The 22,998-nt window shown below is 34.5% G+C and overlaps 8 protein-coding genes across 10 annotated transcripts; all 8 read left to right on the top strand.

Moving 5' to 3' along the window:
* Window positions 1-1,038: 1,038 nt before the first annotated feature.
* Window positions 1,039-3,476, top strand: LOC111707031 (cAMP-regulated phosphoprotein 19). The gene is made up of 5 exons (XM_023480015.1): window positions 1,039-1,195; window positions 1,398-1,613; window positions 2,112-2,207; window positions 2,759-2,809; window positions 3,186-3,476. Exons 1-4 carry the CDS (start codon window positions 1,072-1,074, stop codon window positions 2,800-2,802), a joined length of 480 nt encoding a protein of 159 aa, XP_023335783.1. The 5' UTR covers window positions 1,039-1,071; the 3' UTR covers window positions 2,803-2,809; window positions 3,186-3,476.
* Window positions 3,477-3,486: 10 nt separating this feature from the next.
* LOC111707028 (deoxyribonuclease-1) lies at window positions 3,487-8,213 on the top strand. Of its 3 annotated transcripts, XR_002766360.1 has the most exons (12): window positions 3,487-3,579; window positions 3,641-3,943; window positions 4,063-4,220; window positions 4,809-4,903; window positions 5,309-5,363; window positions 5,599-5,717; window positions 6,223-6,398; window positions 6,520-6,625; window positions 6,681-6,842; window positions 6,933-7,091; window positions 7,412-7,683; window positions 7,892-8,213. XR_002766360.1 is itself a non-coding variant. In XM_023480009.1 (11 exons), the coding sequence occupies exons 2-11, from the start codon at window positions 3,642-3,644 to the stop codon at window positions 7,562-7,564; spliced, it is 1,485 nt and encodes a 494-aa protein (XP_023335777.1). In that variant the 5' UTR covers window positions 3,487-3,579; window position 3,641; the 3' UTR covers window positions 7,565-8,213. The 3 variants fall into 3 exon arrangements, 2 of the variants coding, with proteins under 2 accessions (XP_023335777.1, XP_023335778.1); XM_023480009.1 differs by having other exon boundaries at window positions 7,412-8,213; XM_023480010.1 differs by lacking the exon at window positions 5,309-5,363 and adding an exon at window positions 5,189-5,243 and having other exon boundaries at window positions 7,412-8,213.
* A 229-nt stretch (window positions 8,214-8,442) lies between these two features.
* Window positions 8,443-11,787, top strand: LOC111707029 (uncharacterized). Its single transcript, XM_023480013.1, has 8 exons — window positions 8,443-8,545; window positions 9,269-9,379; window positions 9,903-9,960; window positions 10,036-10,246; window positions 10,808-10,908; window positions 10,963-11,133; window positions 11,199-11,364; window positions 11,609-11,787. Exons 1-8 carry the CDS (start codon window positions 8,472-8,474, stop codon window positions 11,650-11,652), a joined length of 936 nt encoding a protein of 311 aa, XP_023335781.1. The 5' UTR covers window positions 8,443-8,471; the 3' UTR covers window positions 11,653-11,787.
* A 20-nt stretch (window positions 11,788-11,807) lies between these two features.
* On the top strand, window positions 11,808-12,741 carry LOC111707032 (kxDL motif-containing protein CG10681). The gene is made up of 3 exons (XM_023480016.1): window positions 11,808-11,922; window positions 11,999-12,290; window positions 12,568-12,741. Exons 1-3 carry the CDS (start codon window positions 11,833-11,835, stop codon window positions 12,651-12,653), a joined length of 468 nt encoding a protein of 155 aa, XP_023335784.1. The 5' UTR covers window positions 11,808-11,832; the 3' UTR covers window positions 12,654-12,741.
* Window positions 12,661-13,914, top strand: LOC111707033 (UPF0235 protein C15orf40 homolog). The gene is made up of 4 exons (XM_023480017.1): window positions 12,661-12,812; window positions 13,059-13,190; window positions 13,607-13,744; window positions 13,799-13,914. The coding sequence occupies exons 1-4, from the start codon at window positions 12,681-12,683 to the stop codon at window positions 13,862-13,864; spliced, it is 468 nt and encodes a 155-aa protein (XP_023335785.1). The 5' UTR covers window positions 12,661-12,680; the 3' UTR covers window positions 13,865-13,914.
* Window positions 13,915-13,945: 31 nt separating this feature from the next.
* LOC111707030 (protein FAM57B-like) lies at window positions 13,946-15,752 on the top strand. The gene is made up of 3 exons (XM_023480014.1): window positions 13,946-14,088; window positions 14,425-14,816; window positions 15,046-15,752. Exons 1-3 carry the CDS (start codon window positions 13,972-13,974, stop codon window positions 15,326-15,328), a joined length of 792 nt encoding a protein of 263 aa, XP_023335782.1. The 5' UTR covers window positions 13,946-13,971; the 3' UTR covers window positions 15,329-15,752.
* A 2,279-nt stretch (window positions 15,753-18,031) lies between these two features.
* On the top strand, window positions 18,032-19,748 carry LOC111707025 (golgin subfamily A member 7-like). The gene is made up of 6 exons (XM_023480006.1): window positions 18,032-18,136; window positions 18,279-18,366; window positions 18,761-18,856; window positions 19,204-19,310; window positions 19,403-19,519; window positions 19,657-19,748. Exons 1-6 carry the CDS (start codon window positions 18,092-18,094, stop codon window positions 19,663-19,665), a joined length of 462 nt encoding a protein of 153 aa, XP_023335774.1. The 5' UTR covers window positions 18,032-18,091; the 3' UTR covers window positions 19,666-19,748.
* Window positions 19,726-22,415, top strand: LOC111707024 (deoxynucleotidyltransferase terminal-interacting protein 1-like). The gene is made up of 8 exons (XM_023480005.1): window positions 19,726-19,834; window positions 20,189-20,283; window positions 20,367-20,635; window positions 20,715-20,848; window positions 20,938-21,086; window positions 21,163-21,221; window positions 21,538-21,875; window positions 21,952-22,415. The coding sequence occupies exons 1-8, from the start codon at window positions 19,745-19,747 to the stop codon at window positions 22,057-22,059; spliced, it is 1,242 nt and encodes a 413-aa protein (XP_023335773.1). The 5' UTR covers window positions 19,726-19,744; the 3' UTR covers window positions 22,060-22,415.
* The last annotated feature ends 583 nt before the right edge of the window (window positions 22,416-22,998 follow it).

Here is a 22,998-nt window from a genome sequence, read left to right as displayed (position 1 = left end):
TGTAACATATTTGTTGATATTTTTTTTTATCCGAACACTGAGGATCTAATAGATCTGTATCCTTAGCACTGGTTTGGAGAAAATTGTTATTTAGATTAAGTTTTGCTATAGATTGTTTTTTACAACGGATTTTAAGGAAAGTTAAGTTGATTGGAGAAAAAACTCAAGACCACAGAACTGTTCTGTGCTTACAACTGAAGATGTATATTGGCCATTTTGAGTAAACTTTGTTTAACGAATTATTCAGCAGAAGTGAAAGAAGATGGATTTTTTTGTAAGTTGTCACAAATTACTTCCCTTTCGGGTTATAGGAAAGAGTTGAGATAATTTGTGCATCTATAGAATAATGGGTAAAAATGTATTAATTTATTGTCAACATTTTATGTAAAATTATGCCGTCGCCTAAAAATCGCATTAGTTGTAATCGTGTAAAAACTGAAAATGAAAGGAAATTATACCTGGATTTTTTCCGTGTACGTATTCGACATCCATGATTTATATTCAGTACAATGTTCAGAAGTAAAATACTGAGCGTCCCAAATCATATTAAATTATCTCCAAGCTTTAACGTCAAAATAAAACCACAATGCTCGAAAGAACTAGTATTTTCCGTAAGAAAATTCTTATATTAGCAGCTTATTCAATTTTTCAAAATGATTCATTCTTCTTAAATTTTCTGGTTGTCCTTAGGATCCTTTTGTACCTTGATGAGTTCTTAGGTGTTGTAAGTTCCCGGAGCAGAAAGGAGAGACACAAACCAAACCTACCATTTTCCCAATCCTTGAGTTCGCTGCATTGCGCTTTTTCACTTTCAAAATGTAGTGGACTGTTCCGTTTGAAATTTTGAATATCAGTTTTATTCTGGTCCGGCTGGCCTCTTATCTTCAAACTGTTCCAATCAGTTTCGTGAAACCTTGTCCGTCGTGTCACTTAACACCTTTGCCCCAATGCCTTAGAACTTGTCAGGCCTCAGTCAGTTTTCTGGAAACTTCTCAGTTGTCCCGTAAAATAATGTCTGCAAGGTCCCTGTAAATGTTCTTGTAAATCAAAGTTCCATTTTTCAGTTAAAACATGGAGGATCAGAAGATTATTGTCGAGGAGAGTGAGGGAGACGAGATCATTACTCCTCCCACTCCGGAGCAGAAGGCGGAGATAGAGAAGCTCGAGGAACAGAAGCTCAAATCTAAATTCCCAGGTAGGGTTCCCCAAGTTAGATCGTTCTCTAGGAAACTACCCAGTGTAGATATTGAAGCTGCCAAATACGTGCTTTCGCGCTTTTCAGCTTGTTTTCAGAGTTTGGTTTGTTAATTTTTTGCAGAATGTTTTCTATTCAGATTTTCCTGTTGTTTTGACAGCTTTTTGCATGAATTGTTTTTATTAATATAATATACTCTTAGGAGTTCCCAGTAGACCTCTGGTAGGTAGTGGTGGCGGTGGAGGAGGACACTCAGCTTTCCTTCAGAAGCGACTGGCAAAGGGGCAAAAGTACTTTGACAGCGGTGATTACCAGATGGCAAAGCAGAAAGGTCGTGTGGGCCCAGGACGTATGGCAATGCCTGTATTAGCGCAGCCACCTACTGGTGAAGCGCATCCAACTCCTGATACTGTCCCAGGTACTTAAAAGATGAGTTTAGCCGTATAAAACAAATAACAAGATGGAAGAAGGATAATGGGTTCTAAGTTCTTAAGACAACATTAAAAAAATTAACATTAAAGATTCTGATTTGCTTTAAGGAAAACCCATAAAATGAGATCTAGAGATGATTTTTGACAGGAATAGCTTATACACTAGGAGCCGTCAGTTTTGATGCGTCGAACCGGTATACTGATCATTAATCAAAGAAAATAATCCAGGGGCAAACATCATTTTGTGAGGGGGAGGGGGCTCTATATAAAGTTCCGGGCCTGAAAACCGTGAAAATAAAAAATAAAAACTCGTTTTTTGGAACTCAAGTCACAACCAAAGTTAACGAAAACGACTTGAGTTTTTTAAACTTCGGTCCTGTCCTTTCGCAGCTGTTTTGGTAGAACTGAGTTATTCCCAAAAGAGAACTGGACACGATTTGCGTTCATTTGAGTATTGACAAGAAATATGCTTATTCATATTTTAGCTCGGAAAACTTCAATTATCCAGCCCCTTCACGACCATTCTCACACTCTTCATCTATCTTCGGATCATCCACACCAACCTCCGGCAGTGGTTCCAGGTATACTAGGATTTTTGTAATACAACTCTAGCTCTAGATTCTAGATACAGATTCCAGATATAAAAGGATAATCTTGCCAGAATACTTGAGTAGTCCACATCCTTTTAATAGTGTCAGGTAATAGTGTCAGGTATAGTTGTAGTTCCAGGTTTATCAGGATACTCTAGTAGTCCCAATCTAGTTGTAGTTTCATCTATATCAGGATACTTTAGTAGTCCCAACCTAGTTGGTAGTTCCAGGTATATCAGGATACTCTAGTAGTCCCAACCTGGCTTTATTTAAAGATTATCAGGATACTCGTATTCTCAAACTGGTTACATTGGGGGTAGAGTAAGAAATTAAAGAAATTTGTAATGTTGAAGTAATTTAGTTGGTTTTATAGAAGGAACAGTGCATTTGTTAACATTTTTAGCAACGTTTCTTTCTCAGTTCAGTTCCAGTTAGTCTTAAACTTGTAGTATGTGATCTGTCATCTGTATTTATCATCGTATGCATGCTGATTGCTGAGGATACAGAGTTCTCGAATTATATTAATGATAAATATTTTCCAGGCCAACCTCTCCCAAACCCTGCCATTGCAAAACTCTCTACATAATCTTCAGGAAACTTGACGCAATTATAGAATATTTTTTATGGTCGCTTTAATGTTTAAAACTAGAATTAGTGGATTCAACTTGTCCTTATTAGCTGGAAATATTTATTAACATTTATTCAGACACAATACTTATGTTGCACTTATGACGAGGACGCAAATTGAGGACAAACACGCATATTAAGAACGCACATTGAGGACTAACATGGAGGATTGACAGAGGACAAACACGGAGAACGCACATTAGAAAACACACCATCAAGTATGCACTATTGAGGAAACGCACATTTTGAACGGACCAACTTGTGACCTACATGCTTCGCATCATTAAATGATGGGCGGATAATTAAATTTTTTGTTTTGATAACATTGCGTTGAATGTGTAGAGCTGGGACGGGACAGTACTTCGAAAAAACGAGATCTTGGTTCGGAGTATGTATATCTAAATATATGCGTGTGCTCCGTATGAATGTATTATATTTTGTCTACTGTATTTTAATTTGAACATATTCGGCTTCTTCACTAACCTTGCATTTTATCTAAATTGGTGAAATATCGTTGAATTCTCGTGCAGGAATATATAGTCCCGAATATAATATTCTCTTCATTTATACAACTAATTAAAACGGATTAAAGGACCTTTTTATTATCCACCAACTTGAATGTTGATTTTCAGAGAGAATGTGTGAACCGAGAGATAAGAAACTGAGTCAAACAAACTCAGTTGAAACTTCTCCAACTCCATATCTAGTTTACTTTACTACAGTCTCCTGATACAAGGTAACATTGTACACTCTTCTCCGGGTCATGAAGAAGTTTAACTTGAATTTATTTGTTGTAGGATGGGGAAATGTTTGTCTGTATGCAGACACCGAGACGAGAATGAAAACGATTCAGCGGAGAAATCAGATCAGGATCAATCTTTCCAGGAGAAACAGAGAAGAAAAACCAGAGATGAACACAGGAGAAGGATCAGTTCGGGAGAAACTGATAGGAAACGAGTGGTTGGAGAGGGAGGAGATGATGAACGACAAGTTAAACACCAAGGACGGAGAAGAAAGAGCTCCGGGTTGTCTAGATACTCAGGAGACGGAAGACATGTCGTAGAAAACCCTTTTTCTATCGCAGCGTTTAATGTGAAAAGGTATAATTTTTTAAGTTAACTTATAGGAGTATATAAACTAACTCGCAATTTTAATGTATGGCATTGTTTAGTAGATTTTTAAGAAATTTAATTCTGTTCATTTAGTCTTTTTCTTTAAGGTTTGGAGTTTCCAAGATGTCTGACCCAAAGATTGTTGACATTCTGGTGAGTCTTGTTACTAGTTTCGACGTTATGTTGATCCAGGAGGTAGTGGATGTATCCGGGAAGGCTGTGAAAGCACTCCTTCAGGCGGTTAACGATGCCAGTAAAGACCAAGGTATTTGCCCCCCCCTCAAAAATCAACATAGACAATTTAAAAATATTTTTTCGTACTTTACCCTAAAATTCGGCAAAAATAAGCCTTACCCAATGTTGCGCTCCACCCCAAAAAAATAAAAGCATGTTCTTAATAGCAACGGACGATTTTTGTGATTTTATTTGCTCGCTTATGAATTAAACAGCATATTTGCCATTCCAACTTACATACATACTGAATCTTTGATTTATCGTGAGATCTGAGTCACTGCAATCTAACCAGAAAAGAGTGAGTGAATGGAGCTGGGCCTTGATACAGTCGTCGGCGTTTATATCAATACAATGAAGACGACTTTTCTATTTAAGTTTTTATTTCTGACAAGCTTTTTTAAGTTATTTTAAATGGAAACAAAGAGAGGCTGTTAATTGACATCTTCGCGTTGTTTTCACGTTTATATGTATCCATGTTTTTGGAAAGTTTGGTAGATATTCTAAATTGAAATTAAAAGTCATCTTCTTAGTATTAATATATACGACGACGACTGTATATCAAGTTTTGATTGTAGACTAGATGATGTGTTGAATAGTTATCATAATAATAATATTATAGGAGAGTATGATGTTCTGGTTTCGGACCGAGTTGGTAGAACAAACCAGAAGGAGCAGTATGCAGTTTACTTCAGGAAAGCCAAGGTTCAAATTCTGGTAAGACCTGATTTGTCACATAGTAAACATGTTTTCAAATATCCATTTTTTAATGCTATTTATATTTGCTGATATGGAAAATAGAAATTTAATAATTGCGACACCATTTCATAAATATTTATGTTATTTACCTTTTTGATTAATCAAATTATTATTTTAAACAAATTTTTATTTTGGATTCTTCTCATTTTAAACGTTTTTATTTATAATTTTTATCTGGATTTTGAAAAGAATATGTTCTATTTTTGCTGTTAAATGGGGTGCACAGTTTAGTTCTTTTTCCAGGATAGTTCAGTGTATGCAGATCCCGGAGATATTTTTATCCGGGAACCATTAATAGGAAATATATTCACTCAACAGCATAAAGCTGACCCTTCTCATAACACAGTTTAGTTCTTTTTCCAGGATAGTTCAGTGTATTCAGATCCCGGAGATGTTTTTATCCGGGAACCATTAATAGGAAATATATTCACTCAACAGCATAAAGCTGACCCGTCTCATAACATTTTGTTATTGAAATTGACGTAATTATCATTTTATTATTATTATTATCATTCAGATTAAACCTAGTGTCAATATATCATGCCGTTTTACATTAGGCTCTAGGGTCGATTTTAAGCCATATACCATTGTCTGTTCAAATCTTTATTTAGTTGAAATGTCCCGAATATTTTGAATATATTATGGTTGAGTAGTGAGAATGAAGTGTAATACTGTTATACCGGGAGCAAGTGAACTCACAATGATCTGTATACATACTCAACCTAAATCCGCAAACAAGGAAATAGATCAGCTCTACGAAGTTCACAAACACGTAAGAAATATTTAAATAACAATGTAGACTAGCGGAAATAGAAAACTACTTCTGCTCGGAAAACGTTAATCTGCGGGGTCTCAAGGTGATGGTCGCTGGGATTTGTACAACCTACTACTAAAAATTAAATTTTTTTTCGTAAGAAACATAACAATTTGTTGTGATTCGCTTGAGGGATTATTAAATACAAATGCCCATAAACGGTTTTATGTCGACTGTATATTTATAAGAGCCTTTAAAAAGGCGTGGTCGGACGAAATAATAGTTAATTGTGACGTCATTTGTGGTCGGACGAAAAAATATGCATTGCAAAATTGTGGTTCTGTAGGATTGAAAGAAGTTTAGTTAGAAGACATCCCTTAAAATTATTTGTAGGTTATTTCCCTTTTTAAAAAGTTATGATGTATTGCATTTGTGTCTTCGAGATAGTTTTGAAATAGCTGTGCAGTGTGTATTAAACTTGGATTTGTTTGATAACATTTATGAATTGAGATCCTTCGTTTAGGTGACAGGAACTCTTGGTGCAAAGAACGTTATTCTTCTTGGAGATTTTAACGCTGGAGGAACCTATATACGGAGCCAGGACTGGGAGACAAACAGATTGAGAGGAGATGAGTTTAACTGGCTTATTCCTGATCATATGGATACAACTACAACCAACACTCTCGCAGCTTATGACAGGTTGAGATTTTATTATTATCTCGGTTTTACCATATTTCTAGTTTCGACTGCAGGAGCGGTAATATTATCCTTCCATTATTTAAACATGTTTCTTTAGATACTGAAAGATATTCCTGTTTAGGATTGTAGTATGGGGAGAGGAGCTTTTAAAAGCCGTAGTTCCTAACTCCGCCCAAGTTTACAGATTCGATCAAGCCCTTGGTATTGACCAGGATACACTAAACAAGGTTGTATTTAACCCCCCTCCCCCTCAATACTTTTCTAACTCTTTAATCTGTCCAGGTTTCGGATCACTACCCGGTTGTATTCTCTCTTCAAACCTGTGTCCATCCTACTCTAGAGAAGAATATCAGAAAGAAGATAAGTTTTATGTTCACGGATAAACGGTTCCCGGAGATAAATCCTCAAACCTTGCTCAACGATGTCAAAATTCACAAGTTTAAGGTAATAAGATCTTTCATCTGGCATATTTAACTTTTGCTTTTTAAACTGTAAATTTTATTCTTGGATTTTAATATTATTTTATTCATTTAGACTCGTAGTTTATACGATGAGACAGGAGCCTTAAAGATAGTAGAGCTCAGATCCCACAAGATTAGTAAACTCTCTGAAGTAGGTTCTCACCTAGAGAAACTACGAGCAGAGAATAAAAACCTTCTCTCCTACTCTGTCCTCGCTGCGTTGCAACACGAGGTATCGACATTGAATATTTCTATTTAAAATATTCCTGATCGCTGATTGTTAAATCTAGACTCAGATAAAAATTTACGAAAAAAATACTAATTTGAAAAGTCAAAATTTGAGCAAGACTATTATATTAGGTTTCATGATCTGGATTATGATGGATCTAGGATCCGAATCCACGTCAAAAATGAAATAAATCCTTAAATGGCTTTAAGTATCTTCACATAATGATAATTAAAAGAATGGTGTTGAAGAGTTTAGATAATTAGAATGAGAGTTTAGGAAGGACAACTTAAGACAAATTTAAAATAATCCAATTTTTATTTTAGCTTAAGTTGGTTGAATCTGCTAAGGGTAAGCTGAGTGAGGAGGAGAAAGGAAAATATTTGATCCTGCTAGTTCTAGACCTGGAGCTTAAGAATCTAACTTGCTCGGTTGAGATTCAGACCAATCTGAACCAGGGCGTTATCCTAGCTGGGTAGGCCTACATACAGAGGCCTCTGAGAACAGCGACATCTATAAACTTTTTTGTTATATAGTTATTTTGGACCTTTGTAGTCTTTTTTTTCTTTAAGAGAATGTAAACGTCTCATTCACAACGGTACCCTTGAAAGCTTGTCAAGTATCCACTATGAATTAGATAACCCAAACATGCTGTGTTAAAAAACTGATAATTTTCATATATGGGTTTTCTACTAAAGCAACTTGCGCATTTCTAACTTTAGAAACAAACACGAAATGAACAGAATTGAACACTTATTCTTCTACACAATTGATCAGTGTAAGGTTTCAATGTTATCGTTGTGAAGCGGGCACCTAAAATTCCACAGTCTTTTAAAGAGCCGAATTAATTTTATGTAAACTAACCCTCTTTAAGCTTTGTACACCTACCTGAAGGATATTTTATATGTATTTAAAAGTTTATATGTAGTATGTATCCTTTGCGCTTTTTATTATAAACCACCCAAACGCCAAATATCTACTGTTGTTGTAGCCATTGAACCATAGTTGCGTATTTGGACATGGAAATATCTTCTATAACTCCGTCCCGTCAACGTCGACAGAACTCAATTTTATTGGAAAATGTTTTAGTCGAAAACCAATAGGTTTGGTCCTATTAACTTGGTTTAGGTACCTTCAAATTAAATCAGTATTCTGAGCTTACATATTTATTTATAAAATTGAGCACAAAGTTTTTTCCTTATTTCGTTTACATTTTCCCTTCTTTTGAGGTTTTCATTTGATTCTTTGTTACGTTAACTTATAATTTTTTCAATTATTATTTGATTTTTAATTTGAAATATTTTTGTTCGTTTTTTCTACTTTTTTTTTGTTAACTTTTGTTAAATAAATCATTTTTTTTATCTTTGTTAAATATTTTGTTTCCAGATGATATCCTCACGAATATGTTCTCTCTCGAGATTAAAACCTCGACAATTCGTGATAAATCCGTTAATACACAGGTTTGTGAAAACTATCTTCATATTTGGAATTATATATATATATGTTTTTTTTAACGCTTTTCACGAGATCGGAAATTCATACACAATCTTAAAGACATTCTATATCTCTTATCAATGTGGTGATTTTGTAGCCTTTGTATTCGTAAGGTTTTTGGACTTCTTATGCCGACAAAATTATCAAATTTTGGTCTTGATATTTAATCTCTGATTCTGGAGGGGGTCCTTTTTCTTGCATTTTATTTCAGAAACCTAGTTTCTATACAGTACGAAAGAATAAAAGCTTTTCAATACAAAACGTGCTGTGCTATGCAAGTTCCATGGTGTTCACATTACCGTTTACCAAGCTTGGCGCTAAAATCGCAAAAATAACAGTAAGCAAATCAGTATTTCTTCTCTATACCCTTATATTTTTGCTCAACCTTCTTGGTTTAATTTTCCACGCTAAAATCCAGCTAGCAAATGACCATGATATGATGAATGCTGCTCATGGGAATTAAAAACCTAGTTATCTTAGTTTTCCAAAAAGTATTTCTTTAATCTGGTTTTGGTTTTCTAATCTTGGCAAAGTATAAGTTTCCTATTCAAGTGTTTACAAATTCAATTTTTTATAGTTTTCAAAGAAACTGTATCCGGATCCAGTTTTTTTTTCAGGAGGATCCAGGATCCGCACCAAATTTAAATGAATCCTAAGTACTGCAGGGTACTAATTCAGTTGTTTATTAGGAAGAGTAGTTTTGCTCCTAGCTACAGCAGTACAGGAGATATAAAGAAATCAATAACAAAACTACAGAACGAGAGAATTGCGTCAATGATTATTTACGGAAAACCTAACAGGTTGGATAGAACTAGGGTTTAGAACTTTTGTGTGCTTTATCTCGATATCCACTGTAGCAATTTTTAAACTAAAGAGAAATGCTTCTTTTGTTATCCCTGCCGGGAACCATGAAGAATAAAAGTTATCCTTAAGTCTGCAGAAGATGGAGATAAATTTTTGAACCAGAAATCTGACATTATGGGTTGGAAATTTACCCAATTTAGTTTTATTTTTTTTTCTTACTTTTTATAACATCAGGAGATCGAAACTTTTGTGTTGATATTGTAAATCTTGAATGCTAGAATGCTTGATCCATCAATTAAAGTTATCCCTCCAGGGTATGACAATTACGGGATGTCGAAGAAGAATTAGATTAATCCATAGATCTGCTGAAGCGCTTGCTCCCGAGATTCAAAACACATCATTTCTGACTTCTGTGTGATAAACCTTTAAAATAAACAAACAAAAAATCCCATAAATATTTTGAATTGGTCTACATGGAAATATTACACAGCGGTTTTCTAAATGTTGATTTTTGTTCAGACCTTTTCCTGAAGAATATGGGCTAGATGTAGAATCCATGACAGAGGGCGCTAAACAAGTAATTTTTATTAACATTTGTCCTTAAATAAAATATTCTTTTTTGACCCAAAAGTTCTAATAGATTACTTTTCAGGCTATTGGTGTAGTTTCTGAATTTTTGGAAGAGGAAGAATATGATAAACTGGGAGGATTAGTATCTCCAGAGTGTATTGCAGGATTAAAGAAGAACCTCGCTGGTCTAACCCAGGAAGAGAAACGATATCTGAGGATTAACCCTGAGGATATATTTTTCAGTTTTATTCCAGTTTTTCGATCTAATGAAGCCGGGCAAACGGTTACACTAGGTGATTATTTATCTAATCCACAAAATAGTATTTCACTGTTTCTCCATTTGCTCTTCATAGGGAAAAAATCATATCAAATAAATTAAATATTCGGTAGGATAAATGCAGGGAGTAAGGAATAGAAGGGAGATATAACTGACGCGGTTCGCCCTACCATATGATTATACATGCTTTGCAGACGAGTACTTCATTTGTATATGAAATGTTCAGAATTGTATACGCAGTAAATGTACATCAGACAAATACTTCTTATACAAATGGAGTACTCGTCTGCAAAGCATGTATAATCATATGGTAGGGCGAACCGCGTCAGTTATATCTCCCTTCTATTCCTTACTCCCTGGATAAGTGCCAAATTAAAGGAAGACACATTTTGGTCCAGATCTTATTTATAAATATCTTATCTTAACCTGTTAAATAACATTGAGGCAAGAATTAAACCGATCATGAATAGAGTTTTATACCCGCAATTGTGTAATCTTCCTTAGAGAAGGACTCAACAGAGCTGGAAGGAAATTTGTTATTTTTCGTCTTGATTAGATAATTAAATCTTATCTCCAGTAACCTTCTCTCTGCCTGGTCTTCTCGGTATAAAGGAGAGGATTAAGGAAATGAGGATCAAGATGAATGAAACCATGGAGGAGCTGAAGAAAGAATCTCAGGCAAACAATAATTTTAGTTTAGGAATCTTCAAATGTTTAACATGATTGCTTCAGGAAGGAAAGCTTAAAGTTGGTGAAATTACTGAAACTCTGAAGGCGAGTGATAAAGTCCTGAAAGAAATGGATCCGTACAAGACCTTCCAGGAGAATGAGATTCTAATCGGAAACTATAAATTTGAACGTGAAGATAAAATGGCTGACTGGACACTCGTCGAGATTACTCAGGTTTTAGTCTTTAAAAAAATCTAAAATGTTTCAATCAAATTATTATCGTAATTTTGATAAACTAGGTGAACTCCGTAGCGGCCTGGGCCTGGATATTTAGGAAACGATGGAAGGGTCGTCTTGGTATCTCTCTCCGAGGACCTGATTTCTATTCCGTCCTCCGATATGATTATATGACGGACTTTGTTGTTTATCTGCTCATGCTTAACCTCATAACAGCTCAATATCTAGGTAAATGTGTTTTAAATTGAGTGTTAACGTTATTTTAAGCAACCATCCGTTCAAAGAGGGACATGCCCATTGCCCAATTCACAACGATACCCTTTAAATGAGAGAAACCACAATTAAAAATTATCACGTTTTAAAGTTAGATAAATGGATGATATCTCATTCATTTTAAAGTATACCGCTCTGAACCGGACAGGAAAATTATTTCAGCTGTGCTATTTAAATAACTAAAGACATTTTATTTCAGGAATCTTTGCAATGGGTTCTGGAGGTGGCCCACCAACCCCTTAATGATTTCACTGATCACCGCAATAATATATTTATAATCAAGTAGATTTATTTACATTCATTTTGAAATTGCAGTAAATTCATACAAGCGACAAATAAAAATTCATTCAGATGAAAAGGACCAATCTATTTCAGAAATTTAGAATGCTAAGATAGAGCAGAGTTGGATTGTTATTCCTGAAAATGGGAGATACTCCTGAAAGCGAGGTTCCGGCAAGCTGGATGGGATGTAGTATTTATCAAAACTATACAGCTAGTGAGGTTTTAGTACAGGTTAAACTTTGCATCATGTTAAACTTAGATTTTATGCTTTTTTAAGAATAGATTTAAATTTTTTAAAACTATCTAGGGTTTAGCTGGAGTGATAAACCAGAAGGATGTTGAACTGATTGTCCGAGCTCAGAAGAAAATGTTGCAGAGATTCGAGAAAACAAACGAGATGCTGACCAACGTAAACAGTCTCTCCGCCACGAGGCTGGAGAAGGCTCAGAATGATTTCAAGAAGCACACCCAGACGGTTCAGGAGATGAAGAAGGACTTGGATAATATATTCCGAAGGATTAGAAATATTAAAACTAAAGTTGCGGCACAGATGCCGGCAGCTTACACCATAGCATCCAGTCAAGTTAATCAAGTCAAAGGTTAGTTTTTTGCTCATACCTCTCAAATAAATAACTGGGATGGCGGAGAAACAGCTGTTTTCTCTGAGCTGGCTGAAAGTATAGCAAACCTGTAACCCTCTCTTTTAAAAAAAAGATATACAAAAGTTTCATTCCCTTTCATTTCCCCTATGCTATGAGCAGAGGTACCTGTTTACGGGTGGGGGGGGGGGTTGCTTTCATATATATATATTTTAATATTTTAAAGGGCCGGGAGTCCTATTTTTAATTCATGTTGTTTTACCCCTATTTGTTCTAGTTGAGGAAGGGAAAGAGGAAGATGATGAATACGATGTAATGATCAGAGAACGTAAACTCAAGGAGCAAGGAAGTTCTAGTCAATGATCGCCAAATAAACCATTCCCAAGTTTTATGTTAGATTTTACAATTTACAACTTTTCTTTTAGTTCTTTCAATTCTTATGTTACAGAAACAGAATGGGCGCATTTTATGATTAGAAGATTTTATAAAACTTTACCCAAGGCTATGGGTAAGAAATTCGCGGTAATTTTTTTTAAACTCTTTATAATGGTTGTTTTATCAATAATAACAATCTTAGTACTGAGGCCAAATTTTTTGAGCCGCGGCTCAAATATGGTTGGTTCCACTTTAAATTGTTTAAAATTTTTCAAGATATAACCCGGTGCTCAATTGAAATTGGTTTTGGGGGGATTTGAGACGCGACTTAATTTATTAAAGTCGGACAATGATCTGATAAATATCTGTTAATTATTGTATTGCTTGTTTTAGAAGAAAGAGTCTAATGTTACAGCTACAGCACAACCTTCTCCATCTCCTTTACGAACACGAGGTGAAGACGTTCTTATCTCAGTTCATCTTAAACCTGGAGCTAAGTTTACTCAAGTGACAGACTACAGCCAGGTATCTTCCCTCTCTCTGATACATTTACTCTTGGCTTTATCTCTTCATTTATCTAGGGAGATCATTAGATTCTTGGTTCATTCAGGGTTTGTTAGGTTTCAATCTTTTTTTATGCCAAGTAATGTGCCTTTTTGACCACTTCATTGCCAAACTTAGTTACAGCTTATCGCTAAATTTTGAACTTGAAGGGCGTAAGAATGTGAATTGTGAATGTCCGAACCTTTAAGAGTCTAGATAGAAAATGGTTAACCATTGTCAGACGGAGATTTTAAACTTGAATTATTTGATTTATAGATTTTAATTTATATTATCATCCTGGGGATATAAAACAATAAACAATTGTTAACTACATAATAGTTACCCAAACCTCAGACTTATTTGCTCTAGTATTTTGTTCTACATAGAACTAATTCCAGGAATCTGTTGGTATATCCGTCTCAGCTCCTCCCGTGGAAGGAGAAGCAAACCTGCTCCTAATCAAGTTTATGGTGGAGATCCTTGGATTAAAGAAATCTCAAGTTTCTCTTGAAACTGGACACAAGGCCAGAAATAAGGTTCGTTCAGAATGTTACAACCCATTTAAAATTCTTATCATCTTCTCGTCTCAGGTTGTTTGTGCGTCGAGGGTGGATGAAGAATTTGTTGAAACCAAGCTCCGGGCAGCCCTTGGATAATACCGAAGTTATTGCACCCCCGTCTTTTTATTCTTTAGACCAAATACGTTTCTAGCTACCCAAGGAAACTTCTTTTAAAACTGTGACAGGATTAAAAACACTTAAAGATGGAGACAGAAACAGGAATAGTTATATTTGGATCTTCTATTCTTCTTCATTCCGCTCTTCTCTTCATATCGAAACATGTGCTTAAGAATAAATTTACATCAATTACCAACAATCAGGAACCATATCATTTCTTCTGAGTCTGCTTAGGCTGAATATTGAAAAACGGTTTTTATCGAAATTGTACTATAGTCCTCCTGGTCCTGTTCTCAATTCATACTTTCTTCCTTTTTCTATCCTAATTTCGATTTATGTGTTTAATTACTTATAATTGTATATATTGAATAATTTGTTCATATTCTCAGCACCTCTGATGAAATTAATAAGGCGGGTGAGGGGGAGGGTAAGAAGGTTTACAGCAGGAACTTGAGAACTAAAGTAAGAATAGGTAATTAAAGTATAAAATAAAAAATAAGTCCTGGGTTATGAAAGAAGAAATGAAAATGGTTGTCTAGAGTTTATGGAGTGCAGCTAACTGGTCTGTATCTTTTCTCCAGGCTACCCTGGCAACTCTGGTTGGGTTCTCTGCTGTACTATACACCAGATCAGATATATTACACACTCAGCTCAGTTTCCTTAAACCCTATGCATGGTTTAGTGTCGGATACTGGTTTTATGATCTAATCTGTCTCTATGTAATTGTCTCTATGGAGAGAAAGGATACCTCTAGGGGACTAATCACCAACATTATAAACTTTATACAGTGGTGGCCAGGAATAGTATTTCATCATATTGGGATCTTAGTGTTCCTGTCTCTGGGTATCCTCTACACCTCTAGGGTTCGGGGGGACGGCATTGTGGGGTTCTCTCTCCTTATGGAGCTATCAAGCATCTTTGTCGCATTAAGGAAAGGATTTTTATTTTTAATTTATGAGATAATTAAGTTGGGCCATTATTCTTCCCTTTATAACATTGAATATTATCTATTTTTTTCTGTCAACTCAGAGGGAGGGAACAAAATATAATGCGTCTTTAAAATCCCAGGATTCCGGTACTGCATTAAAATATTATAAAATTGGCGTAAATTAAGTTTAAAAACTTACTTTGAATGTGAAAACATAATAACCCTGGTTCAGATCTCTCCTGGCTAAACTAGAGCTGAAGAGTACAAAACTGTATCTCCAGGTCAGTATTATCATGGTGATTACTTTCTTCTTCTCCAGGATATTCCTTCTCCCGTACGTTGTTTATCTCTACTGTTCTCAATCCAACCTTGGACTGCTGGAAGGTATTTACTCTCTTCCAATCCTCTGTAAGCTTGGAACATTTAGCTTCTACTCACTCAACCTCTACTGGTTCTATCTCATGCTCAAGGGATGCGTTAAAGCAATCAAGAACGGAGGCATTAAAAATGATTAACCATGAGAAATTAAAGCTTCTTTAATTATTTCTGAGGGCACAAACATTTTAATTATCACTGTAAAAATGTATTGAAAAAACTTGTAAAAACCTTTTTATAAATTATTTTCTAATATTTTGCTCGTACACTAGTTAAATAATGGCCCTATTTTATGGGTCTTTTCTTTAAATCTTACTCTTATTTACAATATAGCTTTATGATGTACATGTACTGCCTATCTTAGAAATTTATCAAAAAATGAGTGTTAAATTTGTATTTAATGTATTTAATGACATGAATTTGCGTATCAGTTTATCTAATCATTTACGTAGACGTTGGCAACAAAATGTTCAGTTAGTCACGAATTAACTGTGAGAAATGATTGTTGCATTATTTTAAGCATTAATGAAATATAAATGTAAAATATACATGAATAACTACTAAGATTTTATTAAGAAATTTTATCAATATTTGCGAAACTGACTGAAATCTCGAATTTTGTAAGGTTTAATATGCACTGTCTGGACTCCAGAGCCATATTTTGAAAGCGTTACAAAATGAAGAAATTAAATGTTTACTTTTTCCAGAATTATCTAGATATTTAGAAATCTCACTTTTAACGAATGAATTCTGATGAATGAGTTGTTTGAAGTCTGTGGAATACTTTCAAAATATATTTTTTTAACAGAGTTCAGATTTGTAGTTGCAAGTTCCCGGAGTCCAAGAAGAGAGAGAGAGAAATAGCTGATAAAACTTGAGAGAGAGAGAAAGAGAGTGAGATAGAGAGAAACTAGACTAGAGAGAGTTCACTAATAATCACCTTACAGTTTACACTCTTACTCATCACTGACAAACATTACAAATATAGGACGTAGAATATAGATTAGAATTTTAGACAGCGGATATGGTTTGTTCGCAGTTTTCTGTGGCGTATTAGGACAGCCAAGGAACTAGTTTTTAGGTAAAGATACAACAGTTTGTGAACGAAGATGTCCCAGGCCCGGCCCTTGAGTCCTGTTCAGAATTTGTGACCCCTGATCAGTATCTATATTTTTCATCTGCAAATAATTATTTAAAAATTTAAAGTTTGTTAAATCAAAAAAATGAACATTATATTTCTATAATATCTATTTTTATATTTTACCTATTTTCGAATTGCAGCAAAGATTGTTGAATCTCACAAAACGTTTAGTTATTAGTTTGTCTATTCACGAATGAAGTATAGTTATTAGTTTGTCTATTCACAAATGAAGTATAGTTATTAGTTAGTCTATTCACGAATGAAGTATGGTTATTAGTTTGTCTAAACGTAAATCAAGTATAGTTTTTTGTCTGTTCACGAATGAAGTATAGTTATTAGTTTGTCTATTCACGAATGAAGTATAGTTATAAGTTTGTCCATTCACAAATGAAGTATAGTTATTAGTTTGTCTATTCATAAATGAAATATAGTTATTAGTTTCTCTAAACGTAAATCAAGTATAGTTATTTGTCTGTTCTCAAATGAAGTATAGTTATTAGTTTGTCTATTCACGAATGAAGTATAGATATAAGTTTGTCTATTCACAAATGAAATATAGTTATTAGTTTCTCTAAACGTAAATCAAGTATAGTTATTTGTCTGTTCTCAAATGAAGTATAGTTATTAGTTTGTCTATTCACGAATGAAGTATAGATATAAGTTTGTCTGTTCACAAATGAAGTATAATCATTATTTTGTCTATCTCAGATATAGTATAGTTATTTGTTTTTCTAATCACAAGAAAATTATGAGTTTGTTAATCACTAATTAAGTAGTCATTAATTTGTCTAAACATAAATCAAGTATAGTTATTAGTTTGTCTAAACATAAATCAAGTATAGTTATTTTTTTGTCTAAACATAAATCAAGTATAGTTATTAGTTTGTATAAACATAAATCAAGTATAGTTATTAGTTTGTCTAATCGATTATCAATCTGTTAAATCACAGATATCGAAATTGTTTGTTTGTCTAATACAAAATCAAGTACAGCTATAAAATTGTCATAGATTAAGTACAGCTAATTTTCTAGCCACTGATTATTAGTAAATCTAGAATAGTTTGATGCTGTTATGACCAAACAATGTAAATTGAAAGTTTGCCACATTAAGGAAAATTTAAAAAATATCAAATTTATATATCGTATCCAACTCAGAATGATTAGAAGTTTGTCTAAATCAGGATGATTAGAATTTTGTTTAATTCAGGATGATTAGAAATTTGTCTAATTCTGAATGAATATATTTCTCTCATACACAGAATGAATAACTGTCTCTCAAACTCAGAATGATTAGAAGTTTGTCTAAATCAGGATGATTAGAATTTTGTTTAATTCAGGATGATTAGAAATTTGTCTAATTCTGAATGAATATATTTCTCTCATACACAGAATGAATAACTGTCTCTCAAACTCAGGATGATTAGAAGTTTGTCTAATTCAGGATGATTAGAAGTCTCTCTAACTTAGGATGATAAGAAGTTTGTCTAATTTTAGATGATTTAAAGTCTGCCTAACTCAGGATGATTAGAAGTTTGGCTAACTCAGGATGATTTGAAGTCTCTCTAAATCAGAATGATTAGATGTTTGTCTTATTCAGGATGATTATAATTTTGTTGAATAGATTTCTCTCATACACAGAATGAATAACTGTCTTTCTATCTCAGGATGATTAGAAGTCTGTCTAAACTTCTTTTTAAGTCTGTCTGATTCAGAATGATTAGAAGTTTGTCTAATTAAGAAAATTTCAGAAAAATAATGCAATATGTCCAGGAATTCTTCAGATCCAGTTCCTCAAACCATATCTCAGGTCCGTGTTGTTTTACAACATAAATACTAATCTGGGAACTATCTCACGAACAGCAGTTCCTGCGTATCTAATGGAAATCCTCTTATAATTTACAAGCTTCACTTTTTTCAAACCATATTTTAACACTTTTTCTTATTATCAGGCGAACTGTAGAAAACTGTTCCTCCAGAGAGACTACAGCGAGGGGTGTGGGGTTAAGTTTCAATCTAGATTCCCGGTCGAATTGGAAGGTAGGTTTACATACTTATCAATTATACCTGAAACTTTGACTTGCCCCTAACAAAGCGTATTATTACATAAGGCCAAAACCACCGAAATCTGTTTTTCTAACATATGAATGATATCATTTGTTCTGTTTATTATGAAGGTGGGATGAAACATAATTTACCTGAAGAACTTCTTGAATGTTTTTCTAGGTTAAAGTTTTTTGTTATCCATCCATCATTGTAAACAAATCAAATGATATTATTCATATTCGGTGGTTTTGATCATAAACTTTGTTTACTTTTAACTGGCTCTGTTCTTCGTTTTCCCATTAATGTCTGCCCAATCGAAAATAATCTCTGCAACAAGTAAGAATGATTATTTTAATTGTTGATTAACCGATCCCTTTGATATTCCTAGGTAAGATTGACCGACAGCTGTTCGACTACACGATCAACACCTTGAACAATCTGTACGCAGAGGCAGAGAAAGCAAGCTGTTCAACGTATTGTGAAGGTTAGGACAATAACTTGTTCAATTATCCCTATAGTTCAACTTGAACCAGCGCAGAAGAAGTAGTTCAACTATCTCTGCCTAAATCAACTAATTTTTCTAGTTTACCTTGAACCAACACAGCAAAAGTAGTTTCATCATCTTGCCTAGATCAATTACACCTCTGTAGTTCAACTTGAACCAGTGCAGGAGAAGTAGTTGAACTATCCCTACCTTAATAGTTAAACTACTACTCCCAATTAATCAATTTCGATCTACGATTATTATACATTCAACATGTTTTAGAAGAAATGGGAGAAAAAATTAATATTCTCTTTAAAACACTGGATATTTTATGGTTTATTGTTCAGGATGTATGGCATGTCTGACTGCTTACATCATATACTTCTGCACTGAGACCCATTACGAGAAGTGTTTGAAGAAGGTTTCGAGATTTGTTCACGAGCAGAACGAGCAGGTTCAACTTTTATTATTTTATAAAAAAAAATAGTTGTTCAGAGGATATGAGGAAATGAAAAATTACATTAGATAAACCACGACTGTGCTTAGGTGTGGACAAAGCGTGGACTATTGATCACAGATCCTATAGAACGAGGACTTCGAGTAGTGGAGTTATCAATTCTCACGGAGCAGGCACCCATCCCACAAACAGGACCAGATTGGCAGGTTAGTGAGACTAGGTTGGGTTAAACTTGTTTGAATTGAACTGGGTTGAATGGGGTTGGTTTGGGATTTGGAATCTGGAATGGATTAGGATCGGACCATTATCTTTAACAAAGATATTCTAACTGAAGTTATTTCAGCAATCCTGACTAACCGAGAAGAACAAGGTTGCTTATCCCTAGAGAAGGTGAACCCTGTTCTCTAAACTTCTCTTCTCTCTTAACAAACATGTACGAGGGAAAGAGACTCAAGATATTCGAGGCCATCAATGGGTCAACAATACATCAATCACTTAATACAACATCTGCAACCACCCAGGTTGGTTTTCATTTTTCATCTTAGATTTGAAACAGAAGAGATTCTTGAAACAGATTTTTAAAATTTTTTTACTGTCACCTCTAACGTCTCTAGCCCATTAAAATCAGACTGGATATGGTAAACATCAAAATGACATCTTATCAAATAAAATATGATTTTTATTAGTTTTTTTTTTTATCAAACCAGACAAGTACTACGGTAATAGTTTTTAGAAAAATATTCTTGTATTGAGTATATTTCAAAGTACGCAGTATTCAAGTCAGCTGAATTATCATAAACTTGACCCAAACAATCTTGCCGGACCTGACATGGACTTTTCTCTGATTTATTTTAATTTTATTAATGTACGTTTAGACTGCTATATCCCGGTGTCAGATAAACTATGTCCGAGATCCAGGATTTGCTCTGGAAACCCTTCGAAGCCTTATCCAACCTGAAATAAACTTAAGGTACTTACAAGATGAAACCGTACATTTCTTCTTGAGATATTTGAACCCGTCTTGATAAAGAATTAAAGATAAAATAATTTCAGGATACAGAAAGTTCTAACCGAGATATCTGAGACTCATTTTAAGCCTGCAATTCGTAATCTTAAACTCAATCTCGGAGAAGAGAACGTAAACTCCAGTGCTCTGGAGGATATTCTCATCTCAGCTCTAGAAACCGCAAAGGAGATCTACCTTCCTAAGAATGATCCTAAAAGACAGCGGAGTGGGAAATGTCCGAATCAAGTTCTTAAAAGATCGTTCTCTGGAACCAGTAACTCTCCTGTTACTAAGAAGAGTATGGTAATCAAATCAGGTTTGTTTTTTCCAAGAATTATGAATTTTAAAAAACCAAAAAGTGTAAAAAATAAAATTATAAAGGTTTTGTTTTTCAGGTTTAGGACGACCCAACACAGACTTAATCCTAGTTAATAAAGCCGGCAGACCGGTGCGAAGGGAAGGGCCTAAATGGGAACCGGAAAGGCTTAGTACAGACACGCTCTTCATTCTAGGGTCTAGAGCTAATAAGGTAGTTTTAAACATTAGCTCACGACTTGTTATAATTATTTAATTGACTTGTTCATGAGATGTCATCGTCATTTAAAAATGTATATTCAGGCTCTTGGATTCGGACAGACCCGGGGTAGGTTGTACATAAAGCACCCTGAGCTATTCAAGTACTCTGGAGACCAGACGGATAAGGAATGGTTAGCCAAGGCCAATCTAATGGCTACTACTGGAGGAAAGGCTTATCTTATGGTGCTCAGGTCGGTTTGCCAATATTAAGGATGTTTTTTTTTCTTTATTGCAAGTTCAAGGTTTCATAAATTATTCAATTCTTAGAGATATTCTGGACCTGGCGGAGTCTCCTGAGTATTCGTCCCATCCGAAACAACAGCCAGGTTCTACTTATTTATTTAAAAATCAAATCTTAGAGAAGTTACCATTCGTCATTCAGATCAACAGTCGACATCTTAATTGTTTGTTTTAAAGCTCATTTGTTATCGACCTTACTATATGTTTTGGATTTTCGGTATTTCTTTAATTTGATTAATTTTGATCAATCCAATTCTCCCTTCTTGTTTTAATTTCATTTCAATTCTAAACAATGCCATTGTGTTAAATAATAAACTAGAGTATTTATCAACAAAACAAAACAAAGCTTTGATTTGATTTGAACGGTTTTCGTTCTTTTTATGTATAACTTTGCCTTATCAGGAGAACTGGTTGGGTTTACAGTCCCTGAATGGATGATTGAGAAGATGAAAACCTATATTGAAAATGCAAAAACTAACCCTGACACGACGGACGAGGAGTTGCTGAGAATTGCGGAGGAGTACGCTGAGATGGAGGAGGAGGGTCGCAAAATCCGGAGAGAAGAGATCAGTCTTGAAGAGGAACTCAAGAGAGGAAGAATGCGACGTGAAGATGAAATGAGTTTGGATCGACTAATCTGTGAGACGGACTCCGGACAGAATGTTGATCAGCTTCTCAATGACATTAAGCATGAGACTGTAGATGACGATCTTCAGAACCTAGATCCTGGTTTTCTCCAGGTATAAAAGAATAAAGAATAGAGCAAATTTTAAAAAGAAAGGGTTATTTTTAAATTATAACATTGTTTTATTCCAGGGAATGAATCTGCACAACCTTGTCAGAGAGTTTGAGATGGATACAGGGGGAGGATCAGAACTTAACCTTCTTGCTCTAGCTGATGATTCTCTTCCTTTTAAGAACTAGTAATCTCTAACTAGGGTATTTCAGCTAGTTCAATAGTTTAATTAATTCACGAAGATAAGGTTAACTAAGAACACTGACCTTGAAGTCTACGCATTTGTTATCTTTATTCTTAAACCTGGCCTAACGTATAAATTTCAATATACTGAAGTGCAAACCGGATATATAATATTGTATAAATTCGTCAATTTATACGTTTTTATAACTTGTTCATTATTTTTTAAGCACTTATTAATAGTTATGCTTCTTATTGACATTAGTACTATGATAATTTCTTCAATGTGCATTAAATTTCTTCAAGTAAATTTGTAATCTAAAAATTTGGAACGAGATGTAAAATAAAGAGTTTTGTGATTAATCATATAATTTCTGTTGCACATCCATTAGCCATGGTGCCCTTGATTTCGATGCATATAAATGAATATGTGAATGAGAAAGTGAAAAAAATTGTGTAGATAATCAGAAAAATAGTGCAGAGAAGTTTCTGGAAGTACACTGATAGAATTATCGGTGTTTGAAGAGAATTGTCGTAATAATCAGGGTTTGAATACAATTGTATAGAAGATCACAGTTTAAAGAGAATTTTCTAGAAGAACAGGGTTTGAATTTATTGTTTAGAAGATTCAAAGAGATTTGTCTACAAGATCAGAGTTTGGAGAGAATTGTCTTTGTATATTAGGGTTTGAATAGAAAAGTCTGGAAAATCGGGGTTTGAAGAGAATTGTCAAGAAGATTAGGGTTTAGAGAGAATTGTCAAGAAGATCAGGGTTGGAAAAGAAATGTCTGGAAGATCAGAGTTTGAAGAGAATTGTCTGGAAGATCAGGGTTTGAAGAGAATTGTCTGGAAGATCAGGGTTTGAAGAGAATTGGCTGGAAGATCAGGATTTGAAGAGAAATGTCTAGAAGATCAGGGCGTTTGAAGAGAATTGTCTGGAAGATCAG

The sequence above is a fragment of the Eurytemora carolleeae genome, unplaced genomic scaffold (genome assembly GCF_000591075.1).
Source record: "Eurytemora carolleeae unplaced genomic scaffold, Eaff_2.0 scaffold771, whole genome shotgun sequence".
NCBI classification, from domain to species: domain Eukaryota; kingdom Metazoa; phylum Arthropoda; class Copepoda; order Calanoida; family Temoridae; genus Eurytemora; species Eurytemora carolleeae.
This window is presented reverse-complemented; position numbering and strand designations above follow the sequence as displayed.

Coding starts and splice junctions, on each gene's coding strand:
- LOC111707031 (XM_023480015.1), top strand. CDS start 1,072: ATGGAGGATCAGAAGATTATTGTCGAGGAGAGTGAGGGAGACGAGATC. Junction 1,614..2,111: donor AACTCCTGATACTGTCCCAG/GTACTTAAAAGA, acceptor TTCATATTTTAG/CTCGGAAAACTTCAATTATC. Junction 2,208..2,758: donor ACCTCCGGCAGTGGTTCCAG/GTATACTAGGAT, acceptor AATATTTTCCAG/GCCAACCTCTCCCAAACCCT.
- LOC111707028 (XM_023480009.1), top strand. CDS start 3,642: ATGGGGAAATGTTTGTCTGTATGCAGACACCGAGACGAGAATGAAAAC. Junction 3,944..4,062: donor GCAGCGTTTAATGTGAAAAG/GTATAATTTTTT, acceptor TTTTTCTTTAAG/GTTTGGAGTTTCCAAGATGT. Junction 5,718..6,222: donor TCTACGAAGTTCACAAACAC/GTAAGAAATATT, acceptor TCCTTCGTTTAG/GTGACAGGAACTCTTGGTGC.
- LOC111707029 (XM_023480013.1), top strand. CDS start 8,472: ATGATATCCTCACGAATATGTTCTCTCTCGAGATTAAAACCTCGACAA. Junction 10,909..10,962: donor AGCTGAAGAAAGAATCTCAG/GCAAACAATAAT, acceptor TGATTGCTTCAG/GAAGGAAAGCTTAAAGTTGG. Junction 11,134..11,198: donor CACTCGTCGAGATTACTCAG/GTTTTAGTCTTT, acceptor TTGATAAACTAG/GTGAACTCCGTAGCGGCCTG.
- LOC111707032 (XM_023480016.1), top strand. CDS start 11,833: ATGGGAGATACTCCTGAAAGCGAGGTTCCGGCAAGCTGGATGGGATGT. Junction 11,923..11,998: donor CTAGTGAGGTTTTAGTACAG/GTTAAACTTTGC, acceptor AAAACTATCTAG/GGTTTAGCTGGAGTGATAAA. Junction 12,291..12,567: donor TCAAGTTAATCAAGTCAAAG/GTTAGTTTTTTG, acceptor TATTTGTTCTAG/TTGAGGAAGGGAAAGAGGAA.
- LOC111707033 (XM_023480017.1), top strand. CDS start 12,681: ATGTTAGATTTTACAATTTACAACTTTTCTTTTAGTTCTTTCAATTCT. Junction 12,813..13,058: donor CTATGGGTAAGAAATTCGCG/GTAATTTTTTTT, acceptor TGCTTGTTTTAG/AAGAAAGAGTCTAATGTTAC. Junction 13,745..13,798: donor GACACAAGGCCAGAAATAAG/GTTCGTTCAGAA, acceptor TTCTCGTCTCAG/GTTGTTTGTGCGTCGAGGGT.
- LOC111707030 (XM_023480014.1), top strand. CDS start 13,972: ATGGAGACAGAAACAGGAATAGTTATATTTGGATCTTCTATTCTTCTT. Junction 14,089..14,424: donor CATCAATTACCAACAATCAG/GAACCATATCAT, acceptor ATGGTTGTCTAG/AGTTTATGGAGTGCAGCTAA. Junction 14,817..15,045: donor AGCATCTTTGTCGCATTAAG/GAAAGGATTTTT, acceptor ACCCTGGTTCAG/ATCTCTCCTGGCTAAACTAG.
- LOC111707025 (XM_023480006.1), top strand. CDS start 18,092: ATGTCCAGGAATTCTTCAGATCCAGTTCCTCAAACCATATCTCAG. Junction 18,857..19,203: donor CTGTTCAACGTATTGTGAAG/GTTAGGACAATA, acceptor TTTATTGTTCAG/GATGTATGGCATGTCTGACT. Junction 19,311..19,402: donor TTCACGAGCAGAACGAGCAG/GTTCAACTTTTA, acceptor GACTGTGCTTAG/GTGTGGACAAAGCGTGGACT.
- LOC111707024 (XM_023480005.1), top strand. CDS start 19,745: ATGTACGAGGGAAAGAGACTCAAGATATTCGAGGCCATCAATGGGTCA. Junction 19,835..20,188: donor CAACATCTGCAACCACCCAG/GTTGGTTTTCAT, acceptor ATGTACGTTTAG/ACTGCTATATCCCGGTGTCA. Junction 21,222..21,537: donor CCATCCGAAACAACAGCCAG/GTTCTACTTATT, acceptor TTGCCTTATCAG/GAGAACTGGTTGGGTTTACA.